Here is a 15,933-nt window from a genome sequence, read left to right on the forward strand (position 1 = left end):
GTCGCGTGTGAGGAACAGACTATGTCTCACATGGGCACTCGACCTCCCCCTGATCAACCAGTCATCCAGGTAAGGGAAGATTTGGACACCCTTACGGCGCAGATGGGCTACTACTACAGCCATGCACTTAGTAAAAACCCTGGGTGCTGAGGAGAGCCCAAAGGGCAGGGACCGAAACTGATAATGGTGTCCCGCTACCACAAACCTCAAAAACCGCCTATGGGCCGGTAATATCGAGATGTGAAAGTATGCATCCTTCAAGTCCAGGGCTGCATACCAATCCCCTGGGTCAAGGACCGGGATGATAGTGGCGAGAGAGACCATACGAAACTTAACTCGCCTAATATATCTGTTTAGGCTACGGAGGTCCAGAATGGGCCTAAGGCCTCCCTTCGCCTTGGGGATTAGGAAATACTTAGAATAAAATCCCCTGCCCTCTTCGGCCAGTGGGACTTCCTCCACCGCCCCCAACCTGAGGAGTGACCCAATCTCCTGCACCAGGAGCTGAACCGAGGCCGGATCCCCAATGTGGGACCGCCTTGGGGGGGTGTTGGGAGGGGAGGTTGCGAGCTGGAGGGCATACCCTTTAGCAACCACCTCCAGGACCCAGCGGTCCGTAGTGATGGCTTCCCATTCTGAAAGAAACGGGCGAAGCCTGTCCCCAAACGGCCGACCAGGATCCCAGAGAGAAGGAAGAGTACTACCCTCCTGCTCTGGGTCAAAAACGTTTATTAGGCTGATTACCCCCTTTTGCAGGCCCATGCTGGCCCCTCGCAGAGGACCCCTGACGGCCTCCCCTGCTGGGACCACGGTAGCGCTCACGACCCCTCCTCTGCTGGGGTGGTCGAGGAGCCGGCCTGGGCGGGGGCGGTGGTTGCCCTTGGGTCTGCGGTCTGGACTGCTGCCTGGAGGTCTGAGGAGTATACAACCCCAGAGACTTCAGGGTGGCCCGAGAGTCCTTGAGAGCGTGGAGCTTGTCGTCTGTCTTCTCCGAAAACAGACCCAGGCCATCAAACGGCAAGTCCTGGATAGCCTGCTGAACCTCCTGAGTGAGGCCGGAGGCTTGAAGCCACGAGCAGCGGCGCATCACCACCGCCGAGGCCATTGCCCTGCTGGCTGTGTCAGCCGCGTCACTAGCCGCCTGCAGCGCAGCGGTAGCCACCGCAGATCCTTCGTGCAGAACCGTGGAAAAATCCGCCTCCTGGTCAGGGGGCAGCTGGGAAGCAAACCTCTGCATCGAGGCCCACAGGTTTTTATTATACTTCCCAAACAGGGCCTGGTGGTTCGCTACTCTAAACTGCAGCGCCGCAGTAGAGTAGACCTTCCTCCCGAACAAGTCCAACTTACGGCCCTCCTTGTCCTTGGGGGTGCTACCCTGACCCCCCTGACGGTCCCTCTGGTTGGCCGCATCGACCACCAGAGAACTGGGCGCAGGGTGGCTGTATAGAAATTCAAAGGGTTCCTTTGGGACATAATATTTCCGTTCCACCCCCTTAGAGGTGGAAGGCAGGGAGGAAGGGGTCTGCCACAGCTTCCTTGCTATCTTCATGACATTATCATGCACTGGCAAGGTCGCCCGGGAGGGTCCTAGAGAGCCCGAGGGCCCAAAGAGGGAATCCTCCTCCTCAGACATGAGCTTAAACTCCATGCCCAAGTTCTCAGCAGCCCTTTTTAGGAGGTCTTGGTGGGCCCTGAAGTCAAACAGGGGCCCTTTACGATCCCTTGCTGCTGCCTCATCCGGTGACGATGAGGAAGAAAAGGGTAGGGGTGCGGAAGAGGGTCCCTCCCCCGGGTCCGAGTCCTCCGAACCCTGCTCATGCACCTTAGGGGCCGGGGGGACTGGGGGGGCCACCACAGAATGCAGTGACACCGAGCCCTGGGGCATAGAGGCATTCCAGGGTCCCCAATATGGCCACTGCCAAGGTCCCTGGGGCCACCCCGCGGCCTGCAGGGAAGGCTGATGGAGCCGCACCGCCTTAGTGTCACCAGAGCCCCCCGTGCGTCGCTTATGTCGCCGACGCGTGGAGCGGTCCGATGAGGACGACGTGGACCGGTGCCGACGTCTGCGGTGCCGGCGATGAGAGGAGGACGGGGACGACGACGACGACGCACCCGACCTGCCCCTGCGGCGAGAGGACTTGCGATGCCGCTTGCCCCTCGAGACCGAGAGCGGTGCCGACGATGGTGACGCTGAGGTGAGTCCAGCCGTCCCGAGGTCGGTGCCGGTGCCATCACCGGTGCCGGTTGCAACGGTGCCACCATCGGTACCGGTTGCAACGGTGCCATCATCGGTGCCGGTTGCACCGGTGCCGGAGCCGGCCGCAGTGCCGAAGCAGGCGTCGGTGCCGGGGTCGGCGGTGCCGCCAGATGTGAGTCACTGCCTCTCGAAACGACCGACAGTGACCTCTATCGGTGCCGGGACGGGCTCCGCACCGTAGATCGTGAGCCCGAATCCCGGTCCCCGCTCGAATTGGAGCTGGATCTGCGGCTCCGGCGACGGACTCGGGACCGCCCACGGTGCCGCGGTGCCGAGTCGCTCGACGACCTAGAGTCGGAGCTCGGAGGGGAGCCGACGCTCTCCACCCCCCGTGACCGTCTGGCAGGAGACTTAGATTGGGAGCGTCTCCAACCACCGGGGCCACCCAGCGCGGGTTTGCCCCGAGACGCGGGTCCCTTGTCCCTCGGCCGAGGGGGGACGGAGGCGTGGGCAAGGCCATGAGGGCTCGTGCCGCAGTAAACGCCTCCGGCGTCGACGGCCCTTGCAGGTGCACTCCCCCACTACCAGGAGTCGGGGGAGGCAGCCCACGTGGAGACCCCGGTGCCGGAGTAATCTCAACGGCGCTTGGCTGGGGCGTCTCCGTACTCCCTCCACCTTGCGCGGGCCGGAGGGAGATCTTGGGTGCGGCCGAAGGCCGTGCCGTCTTCTTGGCCAACTTAGAGGCCCGCGGCGGTGCCGAAAGCGGTGCCGGTGGGGGGCGCTCCGCACCGACGACACACTCGGTGCCGACGGAGACCGGGACGGCTCGGAAGCTGGACGGAGCGCCGACTCCATTAGAATCGCCTTTAGCCTCGCGTCTCGTTCTTTCTGGGTCCGAGGCTTAAAGGACTTACAAATCTTACATTTGTCTCGACGGTGTTCTTCTCCAAGGCACCGGAGACAGCGGTCATGCGGGTCACTAATAGGAAAGGCTTTAGTACACAAGACACAGTTCTTAAAGCCTGTGGACCCCGGCATGACTCCCAGCAGAAGAGGACCCCGTCCGGGGTCCTAACTTGTCACTACAACTACCAACTAATGAACTCTATAACTACTACTATAACAAGAAATGTTGAAAACAGTCAAACAACTAGGGAATGAGCTACTTGCACACAGCAAGAGGCGATAGTTCCAGTAACCGTCACAGGCGGAAAGAAGGAACTGGGGACCCGCGCAGCCAGCAGCGCCCTTTATACCGCGACATGAGCGCGGCACTCCAGGGGGCGCCTGAGCTGGCCATGCGGGGCTTGCTAGGGAAAAAGTTCCGGGAATCTGTGCACGGGGCGCGCACACACCTACATTGGAATGCATATGAGCAACACATCTCGAAGAGAGAAGCAGGTTTCAGAGGCGGGAGGAGACTCCTGGGGCAGCAGTACACCTTTTAGAACAACTGTCTGAAGAGAACTGAGTGTTGGACAAGTGATGTTTGAAAGGCCTCCTGCCTGGCTCTAACACACCAAACTCAAAAGCGCCAGGGCCAGCAGTGTTCCACAGCGCTCAGGAGCACCCTCCGCCTGTCAGGTGGTGGCGGCGACGGAGAGCAGCAGTTCTCGGAGCATGCACACCTTGTCCGTGAGCTGGGGGGGAAGGGGACACCCCAGTATCTGCCGCAGCTGGCTGCTGAAGTCCTTGATGTGTAGTTCAATGTCCACGGGGGTGATGCTGCTGTTCTGTAGCTTGGGTTTGGCGTTTGAAATGATTAAATCCATCCGGTCAGTCAGTGAACTTCTTAGGTGCCCTGCAAAAGGAAATGCGGGTAAGGTCCATTCGTTAGTACAAAGGGGCTGTGGGGCAGCGGCTGACCTACTGCTGTTGAGGTCAGTAGATGTCCCATGGCAAAGAGCCACTGCCCAGGAATGAATAAAAGGAGGCATGAATCCAGCTATGGTTAAGCTTGGAGCTTCCAGTTGAGGCTTTTTCCTGCCTCACTGCACCGCAGGCCAGCTGGACTGTCACAGGCCCCCCTGAGAGCAGCGCGGTGGCTCTGGAAAGTAGGGGAGAGTTCCAGTGCCCTCTTTTCAAAGGACTTTCCTGCTTGCCAGCTGCATAACGGACAGTGCAAAGTCTCTGAGGTGGGAGCCCAGTGCCCAGGGTGCCTTTCAGAGGGCAGGAGAGGGGGTGGAAGGTGGTGTCAGGTTCGTTACTACGAACTCAGGCGTGAGTGTATGCGCACCCCTTCCTGCAGAGCCCAGCACGGGGTAGGGGAAGCGTGTTGAAATGGTTTCTCTGCAGGGATGAGGCCTTGGTAAGTGTCCCAAACATCAGATTTTATACCTAAGCTACATGATCGTGGCAGTGTCCAGACTGACCTTGCTTCAGCATCTCTCCCCTTCTTTCATTCCCCCCCCAGCAGGCAGGCGCTCTCCCATCAGCCCTGTCTTTCGGCACAGGGGACATGCACACCTCGCATGGCACTGGTCAGGACCAGGGCCAGAGCTGCAGGTTGATCCCTTTACAGGGTAACTAGAAATGCAGCGTGCAGCAAACCCTTAGGGAGCAGGCTAATTCCTGAGGGTTAAGTGTTGGCTCCATGAGCTGGAGTGTGGTTTGACGAGGAGCCCTGCGTGCTGTTTCTCCTGCACTCCCAAGCCAGAATGCAGAGCCGCAGTGGCTTTCTGGAACTAAAGAGGGAGATCAGAGCCCTTTGGTGTGAAGGGGGCCGAGGGAGGTCTGGCCTGTGTTGGTTCTAGCTCGCAGATGGGTCAGGTTGTAGGCGTGGAGGCTGGGCCAGGCTAATGGGCCCCTGAGAGAGGCTGCTTACCCAGCACAACAGTGTGGTAGCTTATCGCCAGTAAAATCAAGTGCTGAAGCATCTCGTCCCATCTTTGCCACGTTACTTCCTGGTCCTATGCAAAGAGCAGACGTTGGATTAGCAGGAGGGGGCTCAGAGAGCCCAGGGAAGGGAAGGGAGAGGAAGGGGATACCTGATACTGCAGCAGCGGTGAAGAATGGCTCAGGAAATGCAGCAGCTTGGTCAGAGACAAGGGCAGGGAGGTTGGCACGTCACAGCTGTGGTGGAACAGCAGCTCCAGCACTCGGCAGCGCAGGAGCTGGCTCTCCATGCTGTTTAAGAAGGCCTCCCTGGGAGAAAGGAGAGAGACTCTCAGTGGAAGGGAGCCATAAGCACAGCCTGAGGCAGCATCTGAGCCCTGAGCAACTGCTCTTGCTGCTCCTCTAGCAAAGCCCACGGCCAAGGGGGCCGGGGTAATGCAGGTTTTTATGGGGGGAAGGGGAGGAATAGTGGAACTGAGACCAGAGACGCAGCCGGCAGCAACAGAACTCAACGTGAAGGGCTTGCGGAGTGCTTAGTGCAAGCACAGCTGTCAGCCTGGTGTCCAAGACACGCATCAGCTCCCTCGTCCTGCCAGAGCCCTGTACTGAATGAGCTCAGCCCATGTTTACTCGAGGTCAGTACAGTCTGTGAAAAGCTTCTCTGCTTCACTTCCCTGGGCAAAACAGCCTGTGCAGGAGAGCTCTGCCTGGCTGATGGCAGGAGCACAGCCTGACTCGGGAGACTGGGTGAAGTACCAGCCCGAAGCCAGCAAACAGGACAGAACTCAGCCCGGGGGCCTTGTGCTAGGGCCCCCCATGCTATTCTACCGGGTGCTGGAGCAGCAAAGTTGAGATGGGAGTTCCAATAGCTTTCCAGACTAGAGAATCCCCCAAGAAAGCTGGTGGCTGCCTCTGCAATGATCACTGGAAGGCTGGGGGGAGGATGGGCAGTACGCCCCCAGACCCAGGAGAACAAGGTGGGGGGTTGGATGTTCTGTGTTAACACGTGCTTAAGTTCTCTCAACACTGCATGACGGAAGTGAGCTTTAACTGTGCTCTAAGCGAGTCCTGACCATGCTTTCATTGGTAGGGTAGATCGGGGTTCATTGCAAGGTTATTAGGGGAGGGTTGTGAGTTGTCAGCCCCCGTGCAGGCTGATGAGGATGGCATGGCATGGGGCAGGTAATCACTTTGGGGAGGGGGGCATCACAGCCTGAAATATTTTCAAAGGGAGTCAGCAAAAAGAGTGTGAGACCCCCTGGGGTAGATGGAGCCCCCGAGACTGACCTGCTCCAGCTGAAACGCTGACAGCAGCAGGGTTCCTTAGCGGGCCTGCCTCCAACAGAGACATGGCGAAGAGCTGGGCTCTGATCTCCTCAAGGCCCTGAGTCTGTGCTAGCCACACTCAGTGAGAGTTCGTGGAGACCCGCCTTGGAAAGTGGCTGAGCCCCTGGTGTAGACAGGGCCTTTGAGCCTAGGCTTTACCTCTCTTTTAAACGGAAACTGAAGTGGGTCGACCCAAAGGTGTAGGTGCAGCCCTGATGTCTGCAGCGCCCACTGATATTTGCCCCCAGTTGCTGCTAATGTGCAGCCCTGACCTGCCCCTCAGGACGCTACACTGAGGGTCTGAACAGCAACGTGCTATTGCTCTTGTTGACGTTGGTCCCTCATCAACGAAGTCCCCAGTCAGGGTGGGTATCCCTTCCTCACCACACACCCACAGCGGGAGGGAAGGCAGAGCCGGCCAGCCAGTCGCTGGGGGGCTGTCTCACATCCTGGGTGTGCTCGGTGCACTGCTTCACCTGCTGGGGCCCCATTCTGCCGCTCCAGGCAGGGCAGAGGCTGAAGGCGCGTTCCAGTTACCGTAGCTGGAGTGGGGGTGGGTGTAAACACGGCAATCAAACCGTTCCCGGCCAGGAGGAACAACGTGGGCCAGCGTCTCTCTCTCTCACCTTTGGCTCCTCAGAGGAATGTTCACCAAGTACGGAAATACCACATCTGCGATCTTATTGGTGCTACAGTTGGGAGACCTGTCCACCTCCACGGCTATGGACAGCATCCTCTGGAAAAGCATCACCACCCTAGGCCAGAGAACACGTGTTAGCTGGAGCATCGTCCCAACTCTCCCCTGCCTGTGGCTGTAGCATGACAGCCAGAGCTTCTTCCCGCCCGCCGGGCATCCAGAGGAACAAGAGGCGAGCTCTGCTTCAGCAGGTGGGCTCAGCCCAGTTTCTAGGGGACGCTGGTTATCTTGCACAAGCCGACCGTACAACTAGCATCCTTGGAAGCAGAGGTAAGGTCTGAGCTTCCTCAGGGTCAGGCGTGAGGCAAGGCAGTGGGGAAGCGGCACAGTGGCCACTCGTGCCCTCCCTTGTTTGGTCCAGCAAAGGGCTTCCTGCCCCAATGCTGATTGTCAGACGATTCCCTGGGGCCATTCGGAGGCAGGGTTGGCTCCCTGCTGCACGAGTGACTCCCTTCCAGGCAGGTGAAAGGATGTTACAGTGGGGTCTAAAATGGCCAGGTTAAAGCTAGGCTGTTGGTAAGCAGGGACTTGCGCCACAAGCACCGCTTGGCTTTCTTTCCTAGAGACGCTCGCTAGCGGACGGCTGTCTGTCCTAGGTCCAGAAGAGCCCAGCTCTCTAGCCTTTAGTGACCGAGCCCATGCCGCCTCAGCTTACTTTTGGGAAAGGAAAGCTGGCAGGATGTCCTCCGCCTGCCTGGTTTCAATGTCGTTCTTTGCTAGGTCTGGCCCAGGAGAAGGGATGCCACTGTCGGCCCTGGAGGGTTCTGACGAGGGCCCTGGGGCTTTCTGCTGCTGCTCTTGGCGCTGGGAAAATCCAAGTCCAGTAACCGCAGCGACCAGCCACTCTATCACCTCCCTGGGATGGAAACATGAATGTCAATTCAGATGATACCCGACCCTCCATCCGCACGTTCAGACACCTAGGTCCACTTGGAACAGAAGACCAGACCAAGGCTGTGACACAGGGCAGGACACGTTGGAGCCACTCCTGTTGGGTAGGAACCACACAGCAATTTATAAACCCTGTGTCACCAGCCGTGCCGCATGAATTCCTCGTGTTCTCAGTCGGGTTCTGGCAAGGCAAAGCTGTACCAGTTCCTCGGGAAAAACTAGGCCGGTCTGAATGTAAGGCCTCTCCAGTCATCTCCCAGCAGGAGCTGTTGACATGAGTCTCCCGTATGGCCCAGGTCCATGATCTCTCGACCTCAAACTCCCTGGGAAGTAAGGAGGAGCTGGACTTTCACACTGCAGGACTGAGTTCAGGGAGAGCTGATTTCCTAGTGCCCCTGCCTTACGGCACCATGGCACATTGGGGGGCCAGGGGGAGCGCTCCTTACTTGACATTGCTGAAGCATTGGTCACAGGAAAGCACCTTCTTGGCAATGGATTTCTGCAGGAAGCGGAGTCTCAGGTTCAGCTGGAAATCATCCTCCAGGGTCTGCAAGACGTACTGCAGGAAAAGAAAACGGCCTGGGAGCCTCTCCTCCTGCGGGGACAGAGAGACTCAGAATTGGAGCCTGGGCGTGGGCACATCTGTCCTGACAACAGGAGGAGCTCAGCACCCGCGAGGAACTCTAGGTAGCTGAAGCCAGCATGGAGACTGGTGGGGGCGACTGCATCTGCTCAAAGCAGGAAGGCCAAAAGAGTTTGTCTCGTAGGAACTGCCTTGCCCGGCTGAGACTCTCCGAACACTGCACCTGTTTGTGCTTCACAGCCCCTGGGAGCTGGGTAGCTCTCATTACCCCCCTGCAACAGACGGGGAAACTGGCACACAGAGGGCAAGGGCTCGCGTGGGATAACACAGCGAGTCCGTGGCAGAGCTGTGACTTGACGCTGGGAGCCTGGACTCTCAGGCCCGGTTCAAACCACCAGACCATGGGTCCTCAAATTGCAGGTTGCAGCGTTCTGTGCTGCCGCTAGCGGCTGCCCGCGTTGCAGGTGGAGGTCTGGCCCATGGAGCCCACCTGGCCCATCCTGCATTGCTCCATATCAGTCTGAGCAACCAGGCACGCTGGAGGAAGACAAAGTGCTGCTAGGACCCCTCATCACAATGGGCTGCGCCTCAGGGAAGGACGGCTACAGAGTGCAAATTAGGGGAAGCCCAAGGCATTTGGCCGACAGGGCGTGTGGTAGGGCTGGTCTGGCTAGCCTGCTCCCAGGACTCTGGGCTCATTGCACAACGGCCACGTGGCCAGACTTCCAGCAGGTGCTGGGGGAGGCACGGATCTCGGCTGCGGCGGCTGAGCGCCAAAGGCTGCTCGTTGCTGGTTGAAATGGCCCCGGCCAGCTGGAAGGAGGCAGGGTGCTCCATCAGGGCAGCCCCTGCTGCACAGCAAGGGGGTGTGAAATCCAGGGGGAGCCCCCCTTCTAGCACTAGGAACACAAATGATAGCTGCCAGCTGTCCCCCCCTCACCCCCTGCACACACACGGGCCACACTGAATGTACCTGTTGTTCCACGACATACCGCAGCAGCTCCCAGTCCCACCCCACTGTTGTGGCGTTAGCTGGATGGAGCCTGAAATGACACGGTTATGTCCATTCGGTTACTGAATTGCTTGACTGTCTTCAGGAGGACAACTGGAGACTGGGTGAAAGGCAAGGTGACCCCAAGAACTCTCTGTCCACCCCTTCTGCCAGGTCCCATGCAAAGTTTTAACCCCCTCACCTCTGTGTCAGACAAGCCAGTGTGAGAATGTGCCACATCTGATTAAAAAGACTGAGACACAAAGTAGTGAGTGCTGCTTTCCCAAAGCCCATTTTAACTAGCACCTCTGCTGGTCACCCTCCCCGCCCCCCTGCAGTTGCATTTCTGGCTTTTTAGCACTTAGAACCAGTCCCTCACCCAGCAGCCTCCAGGGCCCGCACAGCAGGGCTATATGTATACATATCCACCCTAGCCAGAGGGGCGGGGCAGTAGCCTCTAATGGGACATCGTGCCCACAGAGCTGACAAGGGAGACCTCTCCCTGCCATGGTGACCAGCAACATAAGAGGGAAGTGCGTTCCCTAGCCAGGCAGCACAGAGCAGGCGGTACCAAGGGAAAGGTGACACGTACATTTGAATTTTCATCAGCAGCATGTAGGCGTCATTCAGCATCTCCCTGGGCGCTGAGCTCAGCAGGATGTTCCTGGTCACGTGGAACACAATCTCCTTGGGGGGGTAATGCTGGCAGGACACAAAGTCCATGAGGAACTGCAGGGTCCCCTGGGCGAAGTTCTCCTCCATGGTGGTGGTTACCATGCTCATGTTTCTCCTGGGGATGGGCTGTGCCTTCTGTCAAGACGATAAATCAGAGTCTGGTTTGCAAGGCATGGATGGGACAAAGAACCCACAGCTGCAGCGCTCGCTGCAGGCTTGCACCGTTACATGAAGTTAAGCGGAGGTGCTCCAGCTCTGACACACTGGGAGCCTACACACGGCTTGGCAGGAGTCAAGGCCGTTAAATGGACCAACAGCTGTGCTGTTGTTGGGCTTTGTCCCTGCTGATAAGCAGAGGTGGTGGGGGGGAGGTCGCCAGCACTAAAACCATGCCTTAGATCACGTCTAGCCTTGCCTTAAAGTTACAAGTGGCATTAGGCTGTGTTCGGACGCCGGGAGCTGGTCTGGGACCCTTGCTGTCGCAGGGTTCTCTTACCCAGGAACTGCATACCCATGGCTCCCAGGTGCACGAGGAATCCTTGCCCAGAAAGGGAAGGATGCACAGCAAGGGGCCAGGCCCCAGTCACCGCGGTGGGGCTAGCTGTGGACAGCTGCCCAGCCCAGGAGCAGCGTTCTGTCCTCTCTGTTCAGTGCATGTTGGAGCAGCATCACGACTAATGAGTGGTGCAGCTACAGGGGTGTCACCCTGCAGTGGGCTCGAGGAGATTGCCAAGTCCCCCACAGGCAGCCTGTGTTTTCACCGCCGCTCGCGTGGCCGGGCTGGTCCCAGGGTGACAGGTCACACAAACCCGCCATCTCCACCCAGTGACAATGCTGAACATCCCTCTCTAGGAGCTGACAAAAGTGCATCCAGGTCCCTTGGATCACAAAGGCGTCTCCTGGCTCTGGGTCTGACCCAGGGATGGCTTGGCCTGTGTGAGCCCGCTCCCCCCCTCCAAGCCTGCCGGAGCTCTGCTGCCCTGCCCCCCAGGCACAAGGGGCCATCTTAATAGACCTTTGTTGATCTGTGGTGACATGATGCTCGGTTCCTGGCTGGCCAGGTACTTCTCTTAAAGGGCCTGAGGATTTTCTTCTTTTTTTTTTTCCTAATGAAACCCAATTAGCAAGATGGATTTAACCAGGCTGCCTGGCAGGGGTGACTAGGGCCTGTCTGCTCAGCCTGGGTGACACGACACCAGGCCCGTTAGTTACTTGCAGTGCTGCAGACATTGCGATAGCTCTCACTGCTGGGCTGGCCCGTTCTCTCACCACGCAGGCCACTTCTTTGTCCTCGCTAAGGAGGCGCTTCCTTTGGCGGCATGCGGGAGCCGAGGAAAGCAGACCTTCCCTGAGCTGTCATGGGATGAAGACGGCATTGTTTGAACAAAGCCAGAGCAAGGGCTGAGCAACATGGAAGCAGCAGCCAGAGGAAAGGGGCAGCTGAAAGGCAGAAGAGGAATGAAAGCCGAGCGCTCCCGACAGACTGCACTGCACTGCACAGGTGGTGACCCAAAGCCTCCAGTTATGAGCAGCCCCCAGGAATGCTGCTGCATGGGGCGTCCGAGCAGCGCTCCTTGACCACGGTGAGCCCGGCTGAAGGGAAATGCCAAGGGAGCACCCCGCCCATCGCCTTCTCAGCACCCCTGTGCGTGAGCCCGCCTGGCCCTGGGCACGGAGGCGGGGGGCTCTCACTGGGTTACCTGTCGGGTTTCCTCATCCTGCACTGCTCCCAGGTGGAAGAGGTGATGCACCGGAGTCCCCCTGAAGTAGCGCAGTTTGTGCAGCCAGGCCTTATTCGCAGGCCGCAGTCTGGCTGGCTCTGGAGGTTCCCGCTTTGCTGCAGTCAGCACTGGGCTACTTATCTCCAGCAAAGGCTGCTTTGCCCTCCGTGGGGACCTGGAAGCGCTTGCTGGAGGGCAGCTGGAAGGACCTGGGGACTGTCTCTGAGCAGGGGGGATGGGTGTGTGTTCCGGCTCTACCCTTTGCTGGCAGACCCTGTAGGGTTCTTCGGTGGAGCAGTCCAAGGATGCCCGGCTGCTGCCGGCTGGAGAGGAGCAGGAGGACAAGTCTGAGTCCAGCTGGAGGCTGGTCAAGGAGCCCAGGTCACTGTTAATCACGGTGCTGCTGCTGCTGCTCTCGGAACCACACACCGAGTGCGCACAGCTGGAGACGGGGGAGAAGCAGCCTTCCAAGGGGGTGCCCCTCATCTCTGGGAGCACAGGGGGAGACTCTGCCTGGGCTCCATCCCATGGGACCCCATGGTCTGGGTCTGGCATCTCTTTCTTTATGTGTATGAGGGTGGGGACGCTGGGGGGCAACACACGCTCCACACTGGCAGCAGCGTCATGGGGGAAGTCGGCCGGATGCTCCTCCTCCACCTCGGTCAAGTCAATCACCGGGAAGTTATCGTGCGCTGCGGCTTCTGCACACGCGTCCTCTCCAGTTAGATCAATGATCTCCTGCGGGGGACAGACAGACAGACAGCTATTCGTGCTGCCGGCAGAGTGGGGGGACACAATGAGTTGATGGGCTGGGCTCCCCCAACCCTCCCACCTTCCCCTCATTTCTCACAAGGCTTAACAAGCTGGCCGTGGGGAGGCAGGGCGCAGGATCACACCAGGCACTGAGCAGGGAGCGGACTGGCTCACGGTCACACAGGAAGCCAGTGGCAGAGCCAGACATTCCCACTCCCCTGCTCAGACTGCAAACCCTCTGTCCGGCCGCTATCCGCGTAAAGCACGGTTCTGAACTGTGCTCTGAAAAGAGTTGTAGTGGATTCTTAATCAGAGTGTATAAGTAGCTATATATTGTCGATGTAGCAGACAAAGATACAATAAGGTCCAATATCTGGAAGCTGAAGCTAGACAAATTTAGACTAGAAATAAGATGCAAATTTTTAATCGTGAGGGGTATTAATCACTGGAATAACTTACCACGGGTTGTAGTGGATTCTCCATCACTGGTCATTCTGAAATCAAGATGAGATGTTTTTCTAAATGCTTTGCTCTATGCAACCACAGCTACAGGACTTGAAGCAGGAATTAATTCAAAGAAGTCATCTGTTCTGCCGGCCAGACTAGATTATCACAATGAACCACAGAATCATAGAAGATTAGGGTTGGAAGGGATCCCAGGAGGTCATCTAATCCAGCCCTCTGCTCAAAGCAGGACCAATCCCAACTAAATCATCCCAGCCAGGGCTTTGTCTAGCTGGGCCTTAAAAAGCTCTAAGGATGGAGATTGCACCACATCCCTAGGTAACCTATTCCAGTGCTTCACCACCCTCCTGGTGAAAAACTTTTTCCTAATATCCAACTTAGACCTCCCCCACTGCAACTTGAGACCATTGCTCCTAGTTCTGTCATCTGCCATCACTAAGAACAGCCTAGCTCCATCCTCCCTGGAACCGTCTTTCAGGTAATTGAGGGTTGCTATCAAATCCCCCCTCATTCTTCTCTTCTGCAGACTAAACAAGCCTAGTTCCCTCAGCCTCTCCTCATAAGTCCTGTGCTCCAGCCCCCTAATAATTTTCACTGCCCTCCACTGGACTCTTGCCAATTTGTCCACATCCTTTCTGTAGTGGGGGGCCCAAAACTTGCCACAAATACTCCAAATGTGGCCTCACCAGTGCTGAGTAGAGGGGAATAATCACTTCCCACAATCTGCTGGCAATGCTCCTACTAATGCAGCCCAACATGCTGTTAGTCTTCTTGACAACCAGAGCACACTGCTGACTCATATCCAGCTTCTTATCCGCTGTAACCACCAGGTCCTTTTCTGCAGAACTGCTGCCTAGCCTGTTGGTCCCCAGTCTGTAGCTGTGCATGGGATTCTTCCATCCTAAGTGCAGGTCTCTGCACTTGTCCTTGTTGAACCTCATCAGATTTCTTTTGGCCCAATCCTCCAATTTGTCTAGGTCACTCTGTATCCTATCCTTGCTCTCCAGCATATCTGCCACTCCCCCCAGTTTAGTGTCATCTGCAAAGTTACCGAGGGTGTAATCCACTCCATCCTCCAGATCATTAATGAAGACATTGAACAAAATTGGCCCAGGATCGACCCCTGTGGCACTCCGCTTGTTACCGGCTGCCAAGTAGACATCGAGCAGTTGATCACTACCCTTTGAGTCCAATGATCTAGCCAGCTTTCTATCCACTTTATAGTCCATTCATCCAACCCAATGGTCCCCTTCTGGCCTTAAAATCAGTCATGGATCTATGAAAGCCAACTCTGATCGAGAGTCGGGCGGGTATCTGCAATATGGCCATGGGTGCATTTGAAAATGGACTGAAAGCAGCCTCCATCTCCATTCACACAGTGGGTCAGCCTTCGGATGGTAAGTGTTTTCAGCCACTACCAAACTGGACCACATCTGCTCCACATCCCATTGCTGGTACCCATCCCAGACAAATCCTGTGACTGGCTTTTATTGACAGGGGTAGCCGCTTAGTGTCTGATTACACAGCACTGCTGACGGGTGACTGCAAGGAAGAGGAATGCAGAGGAGAAAAGGGGGGCACAGAAGTAGTTCTAGGCAGAGGGAAGAGCCCAGGCTGTGGATACAACGGTGTGAAGGAAAGCAGCGCTAGGTGGATGGAGCCCAGGGCCCGAGATGGGGGGAGACCAGAGGAGACGAGGGGTACCAGAGCAGAGCGTGGCGGTTGTGTCTGGGGAGTGTGAATGCGGTGCGGGGCCGGTGGAGGGGTCAGCTGGCTCTGATCTCCGCGGGTGAAGTTGCCCTGGGCTGAGCAGGCAGGAGAAGGGCTGGGCCCGGGGGCTAGGGCCGGGCCGGGCAAGCCCTGCAGAAGGGGAGGGTACGGCAGCACCTCGGCCGGCGGGGCCAGGCGGGCTGGCAGCGGGAGGGTGGTGCACTGACGGGCCCTGCCAGGGAGGGCGTTGGCGGGCGGCTGCCCCCGGACTGACCGCCCCGCTCGGATATGGCGGGCGGCGCACGGCCCGGCCCGGTTCCGGCTGTCGGGCAGCACCGCTCCCGCGCAGGGATCCGCGGCCGCGGGCCTAGCCTCGCACCTCAGCGGCCGGGGCGGGGCCAATGAAAACCCGGCCCGCGCGTGCGTTGATTCGCGGCTGTTTCCGGGACCGGACCGGACCGGACCGGGCGCGGCGGGGCACTCGGCGCCGGCTCCCCTCAGCCTGGCACGCTGGGGAGGGAGGGGGGCTCTGGGGATGACCCCTCCCGGCTCCCGTCCCCGCGGCGCCGGCCGGAAGCGCCGCCATCTTTGTGGCTGCCCGGCCGGGTAACGGGGCCACCGGCCCCCCCCCCCCCGGTGACTCACCGCGCGTCCCGGCCGCGGGCGCCACAGCAGCCGCCGCCTAAGCCGGCGGGGCGGGGACCGGCCCCCCTCGGAGCCCGAGTCGCTGATGAGGACGGCGCCCGCGCTCATGGCCTCCTCCCTGGGTCCCTACCTCAGCGCGGGCCCCGCCCCCCGGGTGGGCGGGGCCTGCTCGCTCCTCCCCATCCCCGGAGAGGAGGAGCCTAGCGCGCGCCCCGCCCAGGTCCCCTGACCCGGCATCTCCCCGGCCTGACACTCGGCACAGCCCAGCCCAGCCCCGCCCCCTCCTCGCCCGCTGTACCCGGAACGTGGTTTCAGTTCGCCCACGGGTACCTCGGCTGTGACTTCGGGCCCCCCCTGCCCAACGTCCCTGCCGGCGCCAGCAGCACCTTCTCCCCTGGGCAAACAAACCCACTCTCTGCCGCTGGCTCGGAGGGGCACGTGGTG

At 58.8% G+C, this 15,933-nt stretch overlaps 1 protein-coding gene across 3 annotated transcripts; it reads right to left on the reverse strand.

The window, feature by feature from the left end:
* Positions 1 to 2,933: 2,933 nt before the first annotated feature.
* Positions 2,934 to 15,663, reverse strand: SIMC1 (SUMO interacting motifs containing 1). 3 transcript variants are annotated; one of them, XM_067535548.1, is made up of 11 exons: positions 15,490 to 15,663; positions 13,129 to 13,163; positions 11,896 to 12,654; positions 10,113 to 10,330; positions 9,503 to 9,572; positions 8,393 to 8,505; positions 7,711 to 7,911; positions 6,985 to 7,113; positions 5,185 to 5,341; positions 5,022 to 5,106; positions 2,934 to 3,998 (listed from the first exon to the last, which is right to left on the reverse strand). In XM_067535548.1, the coding sequence occupies exons 2-11, from the start codon at positions 13,150 to 13,152 to the stop codon at positions 3,778 to 3,780; spliced, it is 1,977 nt and encodes a 658-aa protein (XP_067391649.1). In that variant the 5' UTR covers positions 13,153 to 13,163; positions 15,490 to 15,663; the 3' UTR covers positions 2,934 to 3,777. The 3 variants fall into 3 exon arrangements, with proteins under 3 accessions (XP_067391649.1, XP_067391633.1, XP_067391640.1); XM_067535532.1 differs by having other exon boundaries at positions 8,393 to 8,541; XM_067535539.1 differs by lacking the exon at positions 15,490 to 15,663 and adding an exon at positions 13,821 to 14,628 and having other exon boundaries at positions 8,393 to 8,541.
* Between the last annotated feature and the right edge of the window lie 270 nt (positions 15,664 to 15,933).

This window comes from Emydura macquarii, unplaced genomic scaffold (genome assembly GCF_026122565.2).
Source record: "Emydura macquarii macquarii isolate MOO-44397 ecotype Brisbane River unplaced genomic scaffold, CSIRO-AGI_Emac_v2 contig_378, whole genome shotgun sequence".
Classification (NCBI taxonomy): Eukaryota; Metazoa; Chordata; order Testudines; family Chelidae; genus Emydura; species Emydura macquarii.